General features: G+C 45.6%; 1 protein-coding gene and 1 pseudogene across 1 annotated transcript in view; both read left to right on the forward strand.

Annotated features, from left to right (window-relative positions):
- The first annotated feature begins 2089 nt into the window (after positions 1 to 2089).
- LOC101149117 (NADH dehydrogenase [ubiquinone] 1 beta subcomplex subunit 8, mitochondrial-like) lies at positions 2090 to 4721 on the forward strand (annotated as a pseudogene).
- A 13214-nt stretch (positions 4722 to 17935) lies between these two features.
- The window catches only part of DNAL1 (dynein axonemal light chain 1), a 49980-nt gene continuing 47144 nt past the window's right edge, over positions 17936 to 20771 (forward strand). The window contains exon 1 of the mRNA XM_019009859.3: positions 17936 to 18041. Coding sequence (XP_018865404.1) covers positions 18039 to 18041 — 3 coding nt within the window. The 5' untranslated portion in view covers positions 17936 to 18038. The remainder of the gene's footprint in view (positions 18042 to 20771) is intronic.

A 20771-nucleotide genomic window follows, 5' to 3' on the forward strand; every position in this document is an offset into this window, starting at 1 on the left:
AGTCTACCTGGAAATAACATCAGATCCCACAGGTTGAGGAGTAGGTCCCACAAGACCAGTCTCTTCCCACCAGTCTTAAGTCTAGGTTTTCGGAACTTCTGACTAACTGGCTTCACGTTGGGGTTCCAATGACCTCCTTGTTGGGTTTGATTTGCTGGAGTGACTCACAGAACTTGGGAAACACTTACTTCCACTTACTGGTTTACTATAAAGGATATTACAAGTGATACCGATAAGGAGATGTATAGGGAGAAAAGACACAGAGCTTCCATGTCCTCCCGGGCATGTCACTCTCCAGGAATCTCCATGTGTTCAGCTATCCAGAAGATCTCTGAACCCATTTCTGGGTTTTTATGGAAGCCTCATCATCTAGGCACGATTGATTAAATCATTGGCCATTGGTGATCAGCTTAACCTTAACGCTTTCCCTCCTCCCCAAGGTTTGGTAGGGTTACAGTGGGGCTGAAAGTCCCAACAATTTTTTTTTTTTTTTGAGACGGAATCTTACTCTCTGTTGCCTAGGCTGGAGGGCAGTGTTGTTCACTGCAACTTCCGTCTCCTGGGTTCAAGCGATTCTCCTGCCTCAGCCTCCTGAGTAGCTGGGATTACAGGTGGGTGCCACCAAGCCTGGCTAATTTTTATATTTTTAGTAGAGACGGAGTCTTGCTATGTTAGCCAGGCTAGTCTCGAACTCCTGACCTCAAGTGATCTGCCCGCCTTGGCCTCCCAAAGTGCTGGGATTACAGGCGTGAGCCACTGTGTCTGACTTTCAACTGTTTAATCCTGCCTTGGTGTTTCTGGTGACCAGCCCCCATACTGAAGCTACGTAGGCGCTGCCAGCCATTAATCAACTCATTAGCACACAAAAGACAACACGTTGGAGATTCTAAATCTTTTAGGAGTTGTATGTCACAAAACAAGATTATGACCAAATATATATTTCATAATATCAGATAGTCATTTTTTTTAATTTAAAGAAAATTGATAGAGATGGGATCTTGCTAGGTTGGCCAGGTTGGTCTTGAACTCAGCCTCAAGCAATCCTCCCACCTCAGCCTCCCAAAATACTAGGATTACAGGCATGAGCCACTGTGCCCAGCCCATAGTCTTAGTTTTAAAAATTGCCACAGCCTCTGGGTGTGGTGGCTCACACCTGTAATCCCAGCACTTTGGGAAGCCGAGGTGGGCGGATCATCTGAGGTCAGGAGTTTGAGACCAGCCTGACCAACATGGAGAAACTCTGTCTACTAAAAATACAAAATTAGCCAGGCGTGGTGGCGCATGCCTGTAATCCCACCTACTTGGGAGGCTGAGGTAGGAGAATCACTTGAACCCAGGAGGTGGAGGTTTCAGTGAGCTGAGATCGGGCCATTGCACTGCAGCCTGGGCAACAAGAGTGAAACTCCATCTCAAAAAAAAAAAAAAATTTGCCACAGCGGTGGCTCATGCCTGTAATCCTAGCACTTTGGGAAGCCGAGGCTGGTGGATGACCAGAGGTCAGGAGTTTGAGACCAGTCTGGTCAACATGGTGAAACCCCCGTCTCTACTAAAAATACAAAAAAGTTACCTGGGCATAGTGGTGGGCGCCTGTAATCCCAGCTACTTGGGAGGCTGAGGCAGGAGAATTCTTTGTACCCGGGAGGTGGAGGTTGCAGTGAGCCGAGATCATGCCACTGCACTTCAGCCTGAGCAACAAGAGCGAGAGTACGTTTCCAAAAAAAAAAAAAAAGAAAGAAAAAAAAAATTGCCACAGCCACACCAACCTTCTGCAACCACCACCCTAGTGAGTCTGTGGCCTTCAAATGGAGGCAACACTATCAGCAAAAAGATTACGACCCACTGAAGTCTCAGATAATCATTAGCATTATTAAGCAGAGGTATGTTTTTTCATTAAGGTATGTACTTTTTTTAAACATAATGCTATCGCAACTTACTACAGTATACTGTACACCTTTTATATGCACCGGGAAACCAAACATTCATGTGACTCACTTTATTGCGATATGTGCTTTATTGCAGTGGTCTGGAAGCAAATCTGCAATATCTCCCAGGTATCCCTGTATTAACAATTATTATTTCAGATGAGGAAATGGAGATCCAAGAGAAGAAACATGGCTGGTTAGTGGGAGAGCTAAGTCAGTCCAAGGCCGAAGCCCATGCCTTCACTGACCACTTGGCTCTAGTGCCTTCCAGCTTGAGGAGAGACTGGAAGAGTGCAGAGCTGCATGAAGGGGACTATAAGAAAGTTAATGGTATGTTAGGGTCACATGATGCAGGCTTCATAACCCACGGTGGAAAGTTTAGATTTTTTTTTTTTTTTTTTTGAGACGGAGTCTCGCTCTGTTGCCCAGGCTGGAATGCAGTGGTGCAATCTCAGCTCACTGCAAGCTCTGCCTCCCGGGTTCACGCCATTCTCCTGCCTCAGCCTCCCAAGTAGCTGGGACTACAGGCACCCGCCACCAAGCCCAGCTAATTTTTTTGTATTTTTTAGTAGAGACGGGGTTTCACCGTGTTAGCCAGGATGGTTTGGATCTCCTGACTTTGTGATCCACCCGCCTCGGCCTCCCAGAGTGCTGGGATTACAGACGTTTGCCACGGCACCCGGCCCCAGATTACTTATTTCTTATCATTTTAAATTGGCTCCACTGCATTCCAGCTTGGGCGACAGAGCAAGACACCATCTCAAAAAAAATAAAAAATAAAAAATAAAAAAATTTAAAAAAAAAGAAATATGATTGGACAAAAAATGTACGTGGAGTCCTAATTAGACAAAGGGAGTCAGGCTGGTGAGAGCAGGGGAAAGCAAAAAGAAGACGCAGATAAGCTACCAGTCTGCCTTTCTTCATGGTCCAGGACACAGCCCTCCTGCACAAATAACTGATAATCTTCCTCCGCCCAACTATCACCAGACCCCTCCAAGTTAGCTCACTGCAACCTTGGTGTTATCACTACTGCACAAATCCCTCTTCAACAGACAGCATAAACATTATTCTATAAAGTCCCCAGCAAGCCTTTGTTTCTTTACAGTAAACTTCTCTTCTGCTGGCCTGCCTGTTGCAACGTTCTCGCAACGTATTTTCCTACTTTCTCTAATAAATCTGCCTTTCTTTACCTACAACCGTCTTGGTAAATTCTTTTACCCCATGCCACCATAGTGTTCGCTCCCCCAGTAAAATGCTACTAAGCTGAGTGGGGAAACCCAGCAAGGCCTGTCTGTCTAGATTCTTCTTGGCTTCTCTGAGCTTCACTCCTTCCTTCTGGGTGTGGGGCAGGTCCCTCTTTAGAATGGGAATCACGACTTACAGTCAAATAAGGTAGATCAGATCATTTGTTTATGGCCAATTTTTACACAGAAAGGCAGAGGGAAAATTACAGTAATATTTTGAGGTTTTATCACTGGCTTTAGGGAAAAGGAGTTCTGGTTTCTATGATCTGCCTGGAAGAAAAGGGATTCTAGTTTTTATGGCTAGCCTCAGGGAAGAATAGGACTCAGAGCAGCGTGGCAGGAGAAGGGCAAAGAAAAACTTTCGCTTCTGAGGCCTTCATTTTGGGGTATTGTTCTCTGAGCTCCAACAATATTTATGGCGAAAGGACCAAAGACAGGACTTTAACAAGTCCTTGCTTTTCAGAGAAAAGTACCTTGCAGGTACTTACTTTTCAAAGAAAACAGGGTTGTTGGATGGCTCTAAACCAGAAACTCTTGGTCCAATGGCCATGTGTTTTCAGTGGCAAATACATTCTATCCAGAAATATGACACATGACAATTATTTATAGATAAGTGGGATAAGATTTGAAAATGGGATTGTTTCTCCCCAAATTTAGGATTTACATACATACCCCTCTTCCTTGACAAGCAGTTTAATAAAATATGTTCACCTGGGTTAATTCACCTCATTTTACACATGCGTTTTAATTAAGATAGAATAGTAGAAAACAATTTTTTTTTTTTAATTTTTAGAGACCAGGTCTTGCTCTGTCACCCAGGCTGGGGTGCAGTGGTGCAATCCATAGCTCACTGCAACCTCTAACTCCTGGGCTCAAGTGGTCCTCCCACTTCAGCCTCCTGAGTAGCTAGGACAACAGGCATGAGCCACCATGGCCAGCTATTTGAAAAAATTTTGAAGTAGGTGAAGATAGTGGCGGCCAGGGCTGGGGTCCTGGGAGTCCAGTGGCCGCAAAGGGCATCCCAGAATGTGATGCCACTGGGTGCACAGACAGCCTCCCACATTACCAAGGGCATGCTCCCGGGGCCCTAACCTAAGACCCCAGAAGAACGGGTCACTGCCACCAAGAAGTATAAATATGTGTGTGGAAGACTACGAGCCTTATTCGAATGACAGCATGGGGTATGGGGACTACCTGAAGCTCCCTGACCACTTATAGCAGAAGAGGGATCTGTGGTATAACTGAGACCACCTGGCCTGAGGTTGAACTGGGGATACACTGGCACCTAGACATGCATATCAGGAACCATGTAGCTATGTCCCCCACACCTGTTTCTTGGAATATCATGTGTATACAGCTCTTCGGCTCTGTGGCTTTCATGATGTTCATGTTCTGGGTGGGGGTGATTTACCCTGTCTACCAGCCTGTGGGACCAAAACAGTGTCCTTGCGATAATCTGTACCTGGAACAAGGTGGCGATCCCTCCAAAGAACCTGAGCCAGTTGTTGACTATGGATACCAGGAGGCTTTGTGGGCTTTTGTGCCCTCTAACTAAGACTCCCTCATTCCTATAAATTTAACCTTAATGAAATCCCTAATAAAACTTAGTGCTGTGGTGGTTTAAAAAAAAAAAAAAGAAAAGAAAATTTGTAGAGATGGGGGTCTCGTTATGTTGCCCAGGGTGGTCTTGAACTCCTGGCCTCAAAGTGATCCTTCTGCCTCTGTCTCCCAAAATGCTGGGATTACAGGCATGAGCCACCATGCCTAGCCAGAAAACAAATTTTAAATTACATATATCAATACTTTCTTCACTGTGAAAGATTCAAGTAATACAGATAAAATAAAAGGTCCTCTTAACTCATTACCCAATCTCAGTCTTCTCCCAAGGGTAGTTACTATTACCAGTTTGAAGTGTTTCCTTCCAGAACCATTCCAGAACCATTTTGTATATATATACAAAATACAACATTCATATGTATGAATGAAAAACTATGGTTTTATTTTGTGGGTTCAAGGCCTTTTCTCTCTCTTAAAAAAACAGAAATGTAATATACTTGGCTGGGGGCAGTGGCTCATGCCTGTAATCCCAGCACTTTGGGAGGCCAAGGCAGGTGGATCACCTGAGGTAAGGAGTTCAAGACCAGCCTGGCCAACATGGTGAAACCCCATCTCTACTAAAAATACAAAAATTAGCCAGATGCAGTGGTTTGCGCCTATAATCCCAGCTACTAGGGAGGCTGAGGCAGGAGAATCACTTGAACCCGCGAAGTGGAGGTTGCAGTGAGCCGAGATCACGCCATTGCACTCCAGCCTGGGTGACAGAGTGAGACTCCGTGTCAAAAAAAAAAAAAAAAAAAAAAGAAGAAATGTAATATACTTGTAAGCGTTTTTTCTGCATACAAAAAATATACATTGTTAACACTTGTTCCAGTCCACAGGACAATAGAACTTATTTCCTTAGGGTATATATCTGTAATTCAGCTTTCTCTCTCTCTCTCTCTTTTTTTTTTTTTTTTTTGAGATGGGGTCTCATTCTGTCCCCCAAGCTGGAGTGCAATGGCACAATATCGGCTCACTGCAGCCTCCGCCTCCCGGTTTCATGCGATTCTCTCGCCTCAGTCTCCCGAGTAGCTGGGATTACAGGTGCCTGCCACCACGCCTGGCTAATTTTTGTATTTTTAGTAGAGATTTGGTTTCACCATTCTGGCCAGGCTGGTCTCGAACTCCTGACCTCACGTGATCCACCCGCTTCGGCCTCCTAAAGTGCTGGGATTACAGGCGTGAGCCACTGCGGGCTGTCCTGTAGTTCCACTTTCTGAATGAAAAAGCAAAATTTATGCTCCCTCCTGCGCTCATCCCCTATGTCCCCGCTGGGCTCGTTTTAGGTCTTTGCTGGCATTCAAGTTGGGGAAGTGTCTCTCCACCAGTTTCTATTATCAATCTCTACTATTTTATAGTTCAATTCACTATCTCATCGGAAACGTTTAAACTTTAACTTTGATAGTCTTTCTTAATCCAGGACAAAGATTACTTAAAACGGAGGAAAGGAATTTGTTAGGACCCTAGCACACTTGGCCTCCTTCAATCAGGCTTAGGGAATAGTGACCCCTGGTGGCCAGTGAGGAAATTCAGAGGCGGCCAGAGGCCGGCACTTACTGTTAAAAATGCTTAACTTTATTCGACACACGTCCGGGGTAAACTCGCGAGGGGATCCTACCTCTTCCAGATGGTTCCACACGGGACCTCTAGGAGCTCAAAGGACCCTGGGCCCTCCGAAGTCGTCTCTTCTTGCAGCCCGTTGCTAAGTGGCGCCGCAGGGACCAGCCCAGGTCCCATCACGTGGCCCTGCAGGGTTTTGCCCCACAGGGCCACGACCTGCCAGGCCGGGGCCCCCCTCCTCCCTCCTCTTCAGCGCGGAACCTCGGCCGCCAGTGCCAGGCCGCCTCGACCTTGGCGGAGGTCAAAGCCGCGACAGTCCCGGACCATGTGGCCGGCGGTCCGGGCAGCGCTCCGAGCCTCTGGGGTCCCCCTCCAGGCCTGGAGGCCGATATTCACATCGTCCTTTTTCTCCCAAAAGGCCGCGACCCTGACCGTCACGCCCAAGACTGGGCTGGCCGACAAGTGCCTGGATATGAAAGCAGAAGGCTTGGGCTCGGGGGAGCGGGTGACCCTGCAGGTGTCGGGCGTCAGCCACCGAGGCCGCCTCTTCCACTCCCTTGCCCACTACGAGGTGGACAGCGGCGGGGGGCTGGACCTGGCCAGGGACCTGGCTCTAGGAGGCGACTTCACGGGCGTGGGGCCCATGGGGCTCCTGTGGAGCCTCATGCCGGCCGCTTCGAAGGATCCACGCCTCAGTCGAATGCCGAGGGCCGCCTTGAAAAACCCCCTCATAGTGGAGGTGACCATCCACCTAACGCCGCTGCAGCAGGCGGCGCCGCTGAGTCCGGCGCTGGCCTCGGCCCAGGTGCAGCGCTGGTTCTCCATCCCCCAGCTGCGCCGCGCGCCTGCGAGCCGGCCGCCTGCGGGGGGTCTTCCTGCTGCCATCAGGTGCGGGGCCCTTTTCCGCAGAGTGCCTGACAGCAGAGTGAGGGAATCGACTGGCCTGCTTTGCTAGCTGGTTTGTCATCTGAAAACAAAGCGAGCTCCTTAATCCCTTTATTTTGTCTCCTAGACTTGAAGTGGAACATTCATTCCGCTAGATGGTGGCTAGGATCTAAATTTCATCTGCTTATGCACCTTTCTTCTACCAGCTGCTCACCCGCCAGTCCTAGTGCTGCATACGCTATTCCTTAGGAGCATAGACCCTGCGTGTTTGCTATATTAAGCATAAGATTGCTGCAAAGTTTCTAGCATTAAATGCTTTTGTTTGCTTACAGCAGTCTCAACCTCCTGAGCCCAAGCGATCCTCCTACCTCAGCCTTCAGAGTAGAGTAGCTGGGACAGCAGCCATGTGCCACCCAGGTAAATTTTTTTTTTATTTTTTGTGGAGGCAGGGTTTCCCTACGTTGCCCAGCCTGGTCTTGAACTCGTGGGCTCCAGCGATCCTCCCACCTTGGCCGCCCCAAGTGTTGGGATTACAGGTGTGAACCACCACACCCAGCCATCTTTCTTTTTTAAATTCTTATTTTTTTAGAGACTAGGTCTTGCTCTGTCACCCAGGCTGGAGTGCAATGGCATCATGATAGCTTATTGCAGCCTCGACCTTCTGGGCTCAAGTGATCCTTCCACCTCATCTTCTCAAAGTGCTGGGATTACAGGCGTACATGGCCTCATTTTAACCTTTTTGTTTTTTTAGAGATAGGGTCTTGCTATGCTGCCCAGACTGGTCTTGAACTCCTGGCCTTAAGCAGTCCTCCCACCTCAACTTCTCAAAGTACTGGGATTACAGACACACACAACTGAGCCTGGCTTTATTATTATTATTATTATTATTATTATTATTTGAGACAGGGTCTCACTCTGTCACCCTGGCTGGAGTGCAGTGGCACTGTCACGGCTCACTGCAACCTCCCTTCCAGGGCTGAAGCGATTCTCCCACCTCAGCCTCCCAAGTAGCTGGGACTACAGGATCTCACCACTCTGCCCAGCCACTTTTACTTTAATTGGAATAACAAAGGAATATATCTGAAAAATACCAGGAAACAATTGGCCGATAAATTCTTCTCTTGGAATAGTGAAGGAATAAAACATCCCCAACAGGAATGTTGAAAGAGAAATAATAGACCAACGTTGGGAGGATATTAGTTTGACATTTTACTATTTCTTCACACATGTAGTTCATTTTATAGTACACCTTCATTAGACCTTTAAAACAGTTTAATCCCTGTCGAATTATGGATTCTGGTGACTCTGACTATATCTTAAATTTATTGAAAAAATCAAAGGGCCCTTTAAATTTGGATGTCTGGGTTTGTTTTTGTTTTTTGATTCTTTGTTTGTTTTTTGAGACGTAGTCTCACTGTGTTGCCCAGGCTAGAGTGCAGTGGTGCGATCTCAGCTCACTGCAACCTCCGTCACCCAGGTTGAAGCGGTTCTCCCACCTCAGCCTCCCGACTAGCTGGGATCACAGGCATGCACCACCACAACCAGCTAGTTTTTTGTATTTTCAGTACAGACGGGTTTTTGGGGTTTCACCATGATGATCAGGCTGGTCTCGAACTCCCGACCTCAAATGATCCGCTCACCTCGGCCTCCCAAAGTGCTGGGATTACAGGCATGAGCCACTGTACCTGGCTTTAAAAATCTCATGCTAAAAACCAGACATCCTGCCAGATGCAGTGGCTCACGCCTGTAATCTCAGCACTTTGAGAGGCCGAGGCGGGCAGATCACCTGAGGTCAGCAGTTTGAGACCAGCCTGGCCAACACGTAGTGAAACCCCGTCTCTACTAAAAAATACAAAAATTAGCTGGGCATGGTGGCACACACCTGTAGTCCCAGCTACTTGGGAAGCTGAGGCAGGAGAATCGCTTGAACCTGGCAGGCGGAGGTTGTAGTGAGCTGAGATCGCACCACTGTACCTTAGCCTGGGCAACAGAGCAAGACTCAGTCTCTCAAACAAACAAACGAACAAACAAAAGCAGACATCCGGCCAGCACGGTGGCTTACCCCTGTAATCCCAGCACTTTCGGAGGCTGAGGTGGGTGGATCGCCTGAGGTCAGGAGTTCAAGACCAGCCTGGCCAACATGGCAGAAACCTTGTCTCTACAAAAATTAGCAGGGTGCAGTGGGGCACAAGAATTGCTTGAGCCCGGGAGGTGTGGAGGTTGCAGTGAGTCCAGACTATGCCACTGCATTCCAGCCTGGGCTATGGGAGTGAAACCCTGTCTAGAAAAAGAAAAAAAAAAAAGGAGATTTTTATTCTTACATAACTCAAAGCTTGCAGAACTATTTGCTTAGACTTATCAGGACTTGTACTTCAAACCAAAACACTTTCCATATATTTGGTGTGATTTTTCTTTTTCTTTTTTTCCATTTACCAGTGATTAACTCACAGGGAAAAAAATATAAAAATATTTTTACATTTATAGAATCAAAATAGCTCAAATAAATGTCTATTTCAACCACAATAATAAATCCATTTCCACAAAACAGATGTTTTCTTTTCAAAGCAAGTAGGTAGTTTTTTTAAAAAAAGATAAATTATACAATCTAATTTTCATTTAGAAAATGTTGGCTAGGTAAATGTTCTGTCATCTAACCCAAGATTCATTCCCTTTCCTGGGTTATAGGTGATGGTCCTTTTGCTGGTCTCATTGATATATTTGGTGATGGAGGATTAAGTGAATCTCGAGCAAGTCTCCTGGCTTGTTGAGGTTTTGCTACTCTGCTTTGCCATTTTTTGGCTATGAAGATCTACCTCCAGCCATGAAAGACTTAAACTTAGATTACTTTGAAGAGGCAGTTAAATTTGTGCAAAGTCACCCAAAGGTGAGTGGTATGAGAGAAATGAACGAATTACTCCAGAAGAGAGTGAATAAAGGAAGTGTTACTAATGGGTTGGAAAATACCTGCAACAAATACCTGTTGAATTAATAAATAAATACTAGAGCTGTCTGATAACTCTAAAAAACTCATAAAAGACTTTCTGGCCAGGCACAGTGGCTCCCGCCTGTAATCCCAGCACTTTGGGAGGCTGAGGTGGGCGGATCATCTGAAGTCGGAAGTTCAAGATCAGCCTGATTAACATGGAGAAACCCCATCTCTACTGAAAATACAAAATTAGCCGGCTTGGTGGAGCATGCCTGTAATCCCAGCTATTTGGGAGGCTGAGGCAGGAAAATGGCTTGAACCTGGGAGGCAGACGTTGCAGTGAGCCCAGATTGCGCCATTGCACTCCAGCCTGGGCAACAAGAGCGAAACTCTGTCTCAAAAAAAAAAAAAAAAAAAAAAAAAAAAAAGGACTTTCCTTTATTGAGGACTTTGGTGATCCCATTAACAATTATGCTTCATTTTTCCTTTGTCTCTTTCCGTGTTTGCCTTCTTTTTCTTCAATCTGCAGGTCAAAGGTCCAAACATTGCAGTGATTGGCTCAGGCAAAGGGTCAGAGTTGGCATTTTCCATGGCTAGCTTTCTCCCAAATATAGCTGTGGTCGTGACCATCAGTGGCTGCATCTCAAACACAACTACGCCCTACCTGTGGTAGCTTGATCCTGCTAGGACTGCCTTTTAACCTAGACAGAATCTCTGCCACTGATTGAGGAGTATACGGTTAAAGAAGCACTGGAAGACCCCTTGGACAAGCCTATCAAAAAAGCTGTATCCCTCTTAAAAAAGCCAGTGCCGGCTGGGCGCAGTGGCTCACATCTGTAATCCCAGCACTTTGGGAGGCCGAGGCGGGTGGATTACCTGAGGTCAGGAGTTCGAGACCAACCTGGCCAGCATGGTGAAACCCTGTCTCTATTAAAAATACAAAAATTAGCCGGGCATGGTGGCACATACCTGTAATCCCAGCTACTCGGGAGGCTAAGGCAGGAGAATTGCTTGAGCCCGGGAGGCGGAGGTTGCAGTGAGCTGAGATCGTGCCACTGCACTCCAGCCTGGCCTACAGTGCGAGACTCTGTCTCAAAAAAAAAGAAAAAGAAAGAAAGAAAAGAAAAAGAAAAAAGAAAAAAAGAAAAAGCCAATGCCCATTTCCTTTTTATTGTTGGAGAGGATAACAGGCGTTGGAAGAGCTCTGTTTATACTGACATAGCTGTGAAGTGTCTCAAAGAACATGGGAAGACAAATTTTACTCTTTTAAGCTATTCCAATGCTGGCCACAGAATAGATTCCCCCTTACAGTCCTTTTTTCTCTGTAGCCCTGGATCCTGTATTGAGGGTGCCTATTTTGGGAGTGGGGGCAGCTCAAAGCTCATGCTATTGCTCAGATTGAGTCTTGGAAGATCTTGGAGTTTTTGCAGTTGCACTTAGGGTAAAGGCTAACTAGACAATTAAATTTATTATTCATTTATTTAAGAGGCAGGGGGAGTTTTGCTCTGTTGCCCAGGCTGGTCTTGAACTCCTGGCCTCAAGCAGTCCTCCCGCCTCACCCTTCCAAAGTGCTAGGATTACAGGAATGTGCAGCCTCACTGGGCTAGACACTTAAATTTAGTTATGCTTCAGAGCAAATCCAGAGACAGACTGAGTATTTTTATCAAAAAATGACTGAGATCTGAACTCTTCATGGTCATCTGCAAGCTTTTAAAAGAAATAAAAATGCTAAATTCAAGTTCATCACAGCCTGCAGCTTTGGAACTATCCATATTTCTCTATGTTTGGTTTGTTTGAGCTTTAACTCAAGGTAATTGCTAACCGAAAGCCAGCTTTCAAGCTGCCACTTACCCACCTTTCCCACCTACTCTTCCTGCCACCTTCTGTACCTTCAAAGATCTAAAAAACCGGTGTATGACTATTTGTTTGCTGTATCTGTTCCAGAAGTTTTAGATATGTGTTTCTTTCTTTCTTTCTTTTGAGATAGAGTCTTGCTCTGTTGCCCAGGCTGGAGTGCAGTGGCTTGATCTTGGCTTACTGAAACCTCCACCTCCCGAGTTCAAGTGATTCTCCTGCCTCAGCCTCCCAAGTAGCTGGGATTACAGGTGCCTCCCATCACGCCCAGCTAATTTTTGTATTTTAGTAGAGATGGGGTTTCACCATGTTGGCCAGGCTGGTCTCAAACTCCTGACCTCAAATGATCCACTCACTTCAGCCTCCCAAAGTGTTGGGATTACAGGCGTGAGCCATCGCGCCCAGCCGCTTTAGATATGTTTTGACCAGGGGTGAATACATGCATATAGGCCCCTGGTTTTGTGATGAGGAACAACTGGGTTATGATAATTTTCTCATAATAGTCAGAGGCTAGAGTGAATTCTAGTAGGATGACTCAGAGGCTAGTTGGTGGTGGACTGAAGTCACAGAATATTTTCTGCTGTTAATCAGATTTTGATATGTGTCTAGCTGCAACTTGTTCCAGGATCTTTAGAGAAAGCTAGGAACTCTAAGATATTTGTCTTTAGAATGGCAACTAATTACTGAGAAACACTTGCTTTGATTCTCCAAAGTTCCCTTATCTTGGTGTAATTTTAAAAACTTTCCTTCACACTTTTGTTTAAAATTATATTTTAAAACAGGCAGGTCCTAGGTTCTAGTTGCAAATTGATAATTACACATGTAGACAATGTAATTATCTCAGGGAAAGACAGAGTTTATCCCTTCCACCTTCCACCTTCTCCACCAAAAACTTAATTACAGTTTGTGGGTGAACTTTAACTTGTTAGAATAATCTTAGATGAAGTTATGAGTTTTTATTCTAAACACTTAAAATGTATAGAATTGAAACATGTTAAAAGTTCTGGTCCTCATTATAATTTAGTTTTAGTTTTGCAGTTGCCATTTGTCTTTACGTATTTGAAGGGAAAGGTAACAATATTAATTACTAGACTTTGATTTTGGTTGATCAGTAATCTTGTGCTTACGACTGGTTTGCGGCTGGGCACGGTGGCTCACACCTGTAATCCCAGCACTTTGGGAGGCCGAGGTGGGCAGATCGCTTGAGCTCAGCAGTTCAAAACCAGCCTGGGGATCATGGCAAAACCTCGTCTCTACCAAAAATACAAAAAATTATCCAGGTGTGGTGGCACACTTTTATGGTTCCAGATAATTGAGAGGCTGAGGTGGGAGGATCACTTGAACCTGGAAGGCCAAGGTTGCAGTGAGCCGCGATTGGTCTACTGCATTCCAGCCTGGGTGATAGAGTGAGACTCTTAACTAAAAAAAAAAAAGTGGTTTGCGAGGCGTCTTGTTGGCAGAGGTTGAAGAGTTGTTGCCCTAATTTATAGTATTATTAAATAGTTTTCCCCAAATTAACATTATTTTTAAAATTGAATACAAGTTTCAAATTATTAACATCAAGAAAAAATACAGGCTTTGGTGAGGTGGTTTAGGCCTGTAATCCCAGCACTTTGGGAGGCCAAGGTGGGAGGATTGCTTGAGCTCAGGTGTTCAAGACCAGCCTGGACAACATAGCAAGACCCCAGTCTCTACAAAAAAATTTAAAATTTAGCTGGGGGTGGTAACACATGCCTACAGTCCTAGCTATTTGGCAGGCTGAGGCAGGAGGATCGTCTGAGCCTGTGGGGTTGAGGCTACAGTGAGCTGTGATCACACCACTACATGCCAGCCTATCTAGCCTGGGCAACCAAGTGAGACATTGTCTCCAAAAACTGAAAAAAAAGGTGTGTGTGTGTGTGTGTGTGTGTGTGTAAACACCACTTTGATTTCAGGGGTTTTTGTGTAAGATTTTGTTTTTTTTTTTTTGAGTCTGAGTCTCGCTTTTGTCACCCAGGGTGGAGTGCAGTGGCGCGATCTCGGCTCACTGCAACCTCCACCTCCCGGGTTCAAGCGATTATCTTGCCTCAGCCTCCTGGGTAGGTGGAACTACAGGTGTGCACCACCATGCCCGGCTAATTTTTGTATTTTTAGTAGAGATGGGGTTTCACCACGTTGGCCAGGCTGGTCTCAAACTCCTGACCTCCAGTGATCCACCTGCCTTGGTCTCCCAAAGTGCTGGGATTACAGGCGTGCGCCACCATGCCTGGCCCTTGTGTAAGATTTAAAAAAGAGGTTTATTGTTGCCCAGGCTGCAATGCAGTGCATGAGCCATCATGCCTGGTCAAGGTTTATTTTATTTTATTTTTATTTTTTATTTATTTATTTTTTTGAGACAGAGTCTCGCTCTGTTGCCCAGGCTGGAATGCACTGGCATGATCATGGCTCACTGCAGCCTTGACCTCCTGGGCTCAAGTGATTCTTCCACTTCAGCCTCCTGAGTAGCTGGTACTACAGGCTCATGCTGCCATGCCCGGCTAATTTTTCTTTTCTTTTCTTTTTTTTTTTTTTTTTGTGTTAAAGATGGGGTCTCGCTATGTTACCCTGCCTGGTCTTGAACTCCCAGCCTCAAGCCATCCTCCTGCCTTGGCCTCCCAAAATGCTGGGATTATAGGTATGAGCCACTGCACCCAGTCAGCTAATTCTATTTTTTTTTTTTTTTTTTTTTTTTTTTGAGACGGAGTCTCGCTCTGTCGCCCAGGCTGGAGTGCAGTGGCACGATCTCGGCTCACTGCAAGCTCCGCCTCCCGGGTTCACGCCATTCTCCTGCCTCAGCCTCCCGCGTAGCTGGGACTACAGGCGCCCGCCACCACGCCCGGCTAATTTTTTGTATTTTTTTAGTAGAGACGGGGTTTCACTGTGTTAGCCAGGATGGTCTCGATCTCCTGACCTCGTGATCCGCCCGCCTCGGCCTCCCAAAGTGCTGGGATTACAGGCGTGAGCCACCGCGCCCGGCCCCAGTCAGCTAATTCTAATTTGAATTGATAAACTTCTCTATTATATAAACAACCTTAAGAATTAGTGCCTATCCTAGGGTTTAAGTTCTTTTTTTAAAATTTTAAGGTATGTAACTTTTAACTATTTTGCTTAATCTCTAACTCATTTCTTAAATGTGACAATTTTTTCTTCTCTTTTGTTTGGTCCACATTTTTGCTTAAAAATTAAAGATTTCTTTGTTTTGTTTTGAGACAGGTTCTCGTTCTGTTGCCCATGCTAGAGTACAGTGGCGCGATCTTGGCTCACTGCAACCTCTGCCTCCTGGGTTCAGGCAATTCTCCTGCCTCAGCCACTCGAGTAGCTGGGAATATAGGCATGAGCCATCGTGCCCAGCTAATTTTTGTGTTTTTAGTGGAGACGGGGTTTTGCCATGTTGGACAGGCTAGTCTCGAACTCCTGACCTCAAGTGATCTGCCCGCCTCGGCCTCCCAAAGTGCTGGAATTACAGGTGTGAGCCACTGTGCCAGGCCCTAAAAGTTAAAGATTTCTTAACATATTCTATTTGGTTCTGTTTTGTATCATTTAACACTATTTTACTTATACTTTTCAAAGGGTCTGCTAGATATTCTGAATTAGGGAACACTGTTTCAATACTATTTATTTATTTATTTATTTTTGAGACAGAGTTTCACTCTTGTTGCCCAGGCTGGAGTGCAATGGTGCGATCTTGGCTCACTGTAACCTCCACCTCCAGGGTTCAAGCGATTCTCCTGCCTCAGCCTCCAGAGTAACTGGGATTACAGGTATGCGCCACCACGCCCAACTAATTTTGTATTTTTAGTAGAGACGGGGTTTCTCCATGTTGGTCAAGCTGGTCTGGAACTCCCGACCTCAGGTGATCTGCCTGCCTCGGCTTCCCAAAGTGCTGGGATTACAGGCGTGAGCCACCACGCTCGGCCTTCAATACTATTTTTAAACTTTCTTTCAACTTATTTTATCCAGGCCTGAAATAAGAGCAAGCAGACCCACACATTCTCTGGTGAACAGGTTTTGGAATCTATTTTGTCATTTTGTAGGATATGAAAGAACAAAAGAAGGGTCCAAGTTATATAATTCTTTTATTTTCTGTGTGAATGTTTTTAACCTTTGAGAATCTGGAACTCAAAATGTTCTTTATGTGAAGTGTACCAAGATTTTGAAACCTATCCAATAGTCCCATAGACAGTTTTTTAAAAAATTAACATAGAAATTGACCCTTCCGGTTTTAAAGCTTAAAATTTAGGTATCCCCCAGACATCTCAGAAAGTATCAAAGAACTTAAACTCACCAGATCACTACATATGAATTTGGTGTACCACCACTCAGTCCACAGCAAACATTAAACCCTCATAATATCCTTTTAGATATATGTTTATATACGTGTGTGTACTATGTATAACTTCTCCATTTTTTTGTTTTGTTTTTTGTTTTAGAGACAGGGTCTGGCTCTGTTGCCCAGGGTGGAGTGCAATGGCACAATTAGAGCTCACTTAAGCCTCAAACTCCTCAAATGATCCTCCTGCTTCAGCCTCCCCAGTAGCTGGGACTATGGGTGTGTACCACCATGCCTCGCTAATTTTTATTTTTTACAGAGCCAGGGTCTTGTTACGTTGCCCAGGCTGGTCTTGAACTCCTGGGTTCAAGGGATCCTCTTACTTTGGCCTCCCAAATTTCTGGGATTACAGGCATGAACAAACTGCACCAGGCCACTATGTATAATTTTAGAGGAAAATCGTACCAACTATTTTGTTTGGTAACTTCTATTTTTACTTGAAATATGACTATCTTTGGATGTGAATAGATGGCTTTCAGCAAGTCAATTGTACTTTTTTAGTGGAAGTACATTATTGCATTGGATGTTCAATACTACTAACCAATTTTCTCTCTCTTTTTGTTTGTTTGTTTGTTTGTTTTGAGACGGAGTGTCACTCTTGTTGCCCAGACTGGAGTGCAATGGCGCGATCTCGGCTCACTGCAACCTCCGCCTCCCGGGTTCAAGCAATTCTCGTGCCTCAGGCTCCGGAATTGCTGGGACTACAGGCGCGTGCCACCACACCCGGCTAATTTTTGTATTTTTAGTAGAGACGGGGTTTCACCATGTTGGCCAGGCTGGGCTCAAGTGGTCAAGTGGTCCGCCCTCCTCAGCCTCCTAAAGTGCTAGGATTACAGGCGTGAGCCACCAGTCCCGGCCACCAATTCTCTTTTGTTGATAATTGAGTTGATTTTTTTTTTTCTATTAAAGCTTTGAACATACATCTCTGTGCTCAGGATAAAGTCCTGGAAGTGGAACTGCTGGATCACAAAGGGTGCAAAAGTTTTTGAACAGCCAACAGCCTTCCAGAAAGGCTGTATCAATTATAAACAGCAGCGTATTTGTGTGTCCCTACTTCACCATACCCCTAGCAACTCTATGAATTATTATTATTGTTAATAACTTTTAGCTCATTTGGTAGGTGGGGAAAAAAAGACACCCTGGTGATTAAAACCAACAATTTGTGATATTTAAAATGTGGAACCGCGCTTTCAGCTGCCTCTGGCTCCCTGGAGGATCCGGGGTAAAGAAACATAAAATCGGTGGAGTTTGGCTCTGGTATTCTCAGTGGGATGGGATGGAGAGATAAATTACAGCAAGCCGCTTATTCTCCCCTCATCCGGAAAAGGGTGGGAAAGGCCATCGGTAGGGCAAAGGAATTAAGAACATTATTTTATGAAAAGGGCAGTTGTTAGGGGGACGTTTTAAGGTTTTTAACTTTAGGCGGACAAGTCACTACAGATCAGCTGAAATTGCTTTCGGTCCTGACTACTCCTGTGCGGGGTTAAGACCTAAGGAAGCAAAAGGGCAGCCAGCAACAGCCGGACGGGAGGACCCCGGCGGCCGCCACGCAGTCCCACAATGCCCCGCTCGCACCACCCTGAGGGCGGAGAGAAAGGACCGCTGCCGGGGATGGGGCTTCCGCCGAGAGCGCCGAGAAGTGCGCACGCGCACTGACCCCGCGGGCCCTAGCAACCAGAGTGACAGTAGCAACCACCGGAATGGTGAGTACCTTTCGGGCCGCGTAGCCAAAGCTGAGGGAAGATTGGGAGTGGAAAAGGGTGACTGTGGAGTGTTGAGGGTCTGGGGGTCCTTGAACAGCGGAAGGGAGCCGGTAGCTGACGCTAGCTCTGTGGAGTCAGGGGCCCGAGGCGAAAGAGAAGCCCTGGCCGGGGGTGGTCTGTGGTGAGGGCGGCCTGGGGTGGATCGGAGGTTGGGTTAAGGTGGAGGGACTCAGACAGGAGAAAAGGGAGGGCGAAGAGCAGGAAATTCTCTAAAAAGAGCGTATTGGAGTGGGAAGGGTGATGGGAAGGAGAGTGTAGATAAAGATATCTCTTTACATAGAAGTAATTTTAGTGACCCCCCCACGTCGAGATGCAGGGAGGGGCTGGTTACTAGAGGGTTCTGTATAACACGGATTGCAGCAGTTTTCATAACCTGTGATGTACCCAGGTTGCCTTCTGAATGACTACGAGTGCAGTTATTAGGTGACACTGTAAAGCACACTCTGATGGATATATTAGAGTAGTGATTCTCAAATTTCAGTATGCATAGGTATGGGCTTGTTGGAATGCAGATTATGAATTTTTAATATGATTGGGGGTTTCAGGAATGTGCATTTCGACAACACACCTCAAGTGATTATAAAATTGGAGGGCATCCCACCACACTGAGAAATGCTGTTGCCTTAGGTTTGAAATCTACCAGCTGTCTATCCAATGAGAGCTCTTTATGAAGTAATGGTTTTACCTAGAGATGCTCTTCAACTCTTACCTGAGCATAATTACTTGTCTTCTTTTTGTGATTCCAGTGCTATATAAGTGGGCAGAAATATATCTTTCAGTGTCTTTTTTTCCCCCTTATGACCTGCCACTTCAGGACAATGTCTTCAAATGATGATATTTCACATTAAAACCAAGATTTCCAATTTCTCTTGAAAAATAAATATTGGGGCAGGGCACGGTGGCTCACACCTGTAATTCCAGCACTTTGGTAGGCCGAGGTGGGCGGATCATGAGGTCAGAAGATCGAGACCATCCTGGCTATCATGGTGAAACCCCATCACTACTAAAAATAGAAAAAAAAAAGAAATTAGCCGGGCGTGGTGGTAGGCGCCTGTAGTCCTAGCTACTCGGGAGGCTGAGGCAGGAGAATGGCGTGAACCCGGGAGGCGGAGCTTGCAGTGAGCTGAGATTGAGCCACTGCACTCCAGCCTGAGCGACAGAGCAAGACTCTGTCTCAAAAAAAAAAAAAAAAAAAAAAGAAAAAGAAAAAGAAAAAGAAATATCATGTTTCACCATTGGACACTTTTTTTTCACATTTTCGTATTACTGAGATATAGTGTGTTATAACTGGCAGCATCTTTTCTTACTTAATGATACATAAAATAAAGGTGTTACTCAATGGAGTTTTTAAATTTGAAGAAGTATGGTGTATTAGGGTAGCTCTTTTCCCCAAGTCCCACCTGCTAACAGTTGTCTGGAGCTGAGTAGAGGTTATCTTCTTTACACTAGTCCTGTCCTTAGTTGGCCAGTTTTACCTATTAGTTATGTCCATGAGGACCTTCAGGCATTTGAGTTTTTGACTCCTTCTATCCATAGGGAAACCAGTTAAACCTTATACAAATTTATATTGCCCCAATAAACAGCTAGATGGCTTCAACTCTTTTTCTACAAACAGTGTTGTGAAAATACTTTTTTATGGACCCGTGCAAAAGATTTCTCTTGGAAACACACCCAGGAGTGGGATTGTACCGTCATAGGGTCTATGTATACTTAATTTGCCTAGGGACTTTTCAGGCTGCTTTCCAGAATGGCTTGACCAGTGTTTACTTCCTCCGGCAGTGCAGGAGAGTTCCATTTCTTCTTCTTTGTTCGTTTTGATACAGAGTCTCGTTCTGTCGCCCAAGCTGGAGTGCAGTGGCACAATCTCAGCTCACTGCAGCCTCTGCCCCCAGGGCTCAAGTGATTCTTCTGCTTCAGCCTCCCGAGTAGCTGGGATTACAGGCACTCACCACCACGCCCGGCTAATTTTTGTATTTTCAGTAGAGATGGAGTTTCCCTATGTTGGCCAGGCTGGTCTCAAACTCTTGACCTCAAGTGATCTGCCCACCCAGGCCTCCCAAAATGGTGGGATTGCAGGCGTGAGCCACCGCGCCTGGCCAAGAGTTCCCCTTTCTTTATGTGCTCACCGATTTTCTAACTTTTGCCAATCCGAGGGTGTGTTTTAGTATTCCATTGTTTTACTTTGCATTTTTCTGATTCTCGGTGTGTTATAACACCTCATTTCATATATATATATATATTTGTTGTTTGTTTGTTTGTTTTTGTTTTTTGGGGGGACAAGATCTTGCTCTGTTGCCTGGTCTGGAGTGCAGTGGCCCCATCAGGGCTCCTCCACCTCCCGGGATCCTCCCACCTCAGCCCCTGCGAGTAGCTGGGACTACAGGCCTGCACCACCACTCCTGGCTAATTTTTTTGTGTTTTTAGTAGAGAGAGGGTTCTCCATGTTGCCCAAGCTGGTCTTGAATTCCTGGACTCAGGCGATATGGCCGCCTCGGCCTCCCAAAATGCTGGGATTACAAGCGTGAGCCACCATGCCCAGCCTTCTTGATATTCTTATTAGTCATCTGGGTTTCAGTTTCTGTGAATTTTCTGTTCATATTTTTACCAATTTTTCCATTTTTCTTTTTGTTTTCGAATTTTAGGCATTCCTTGTGTATTCTAAATATTGGT

The sequence above is a fragment of the Gorilla gorilla genome, chromosome 15 (genome assembly GCF_029281585.2).
Source record: "Gorilla gorilla gorilla isolate KB3781 chromosome 15, NHGRI_mGorGor1-v2.1_pri, whole genome shotgun sequence".
Taxonomy (NCBI): Eukaryota; Metazoa; Chordata; class Mammalia; order Primates; family Hominidae; genus Gorilla; species Gorilla gorilla.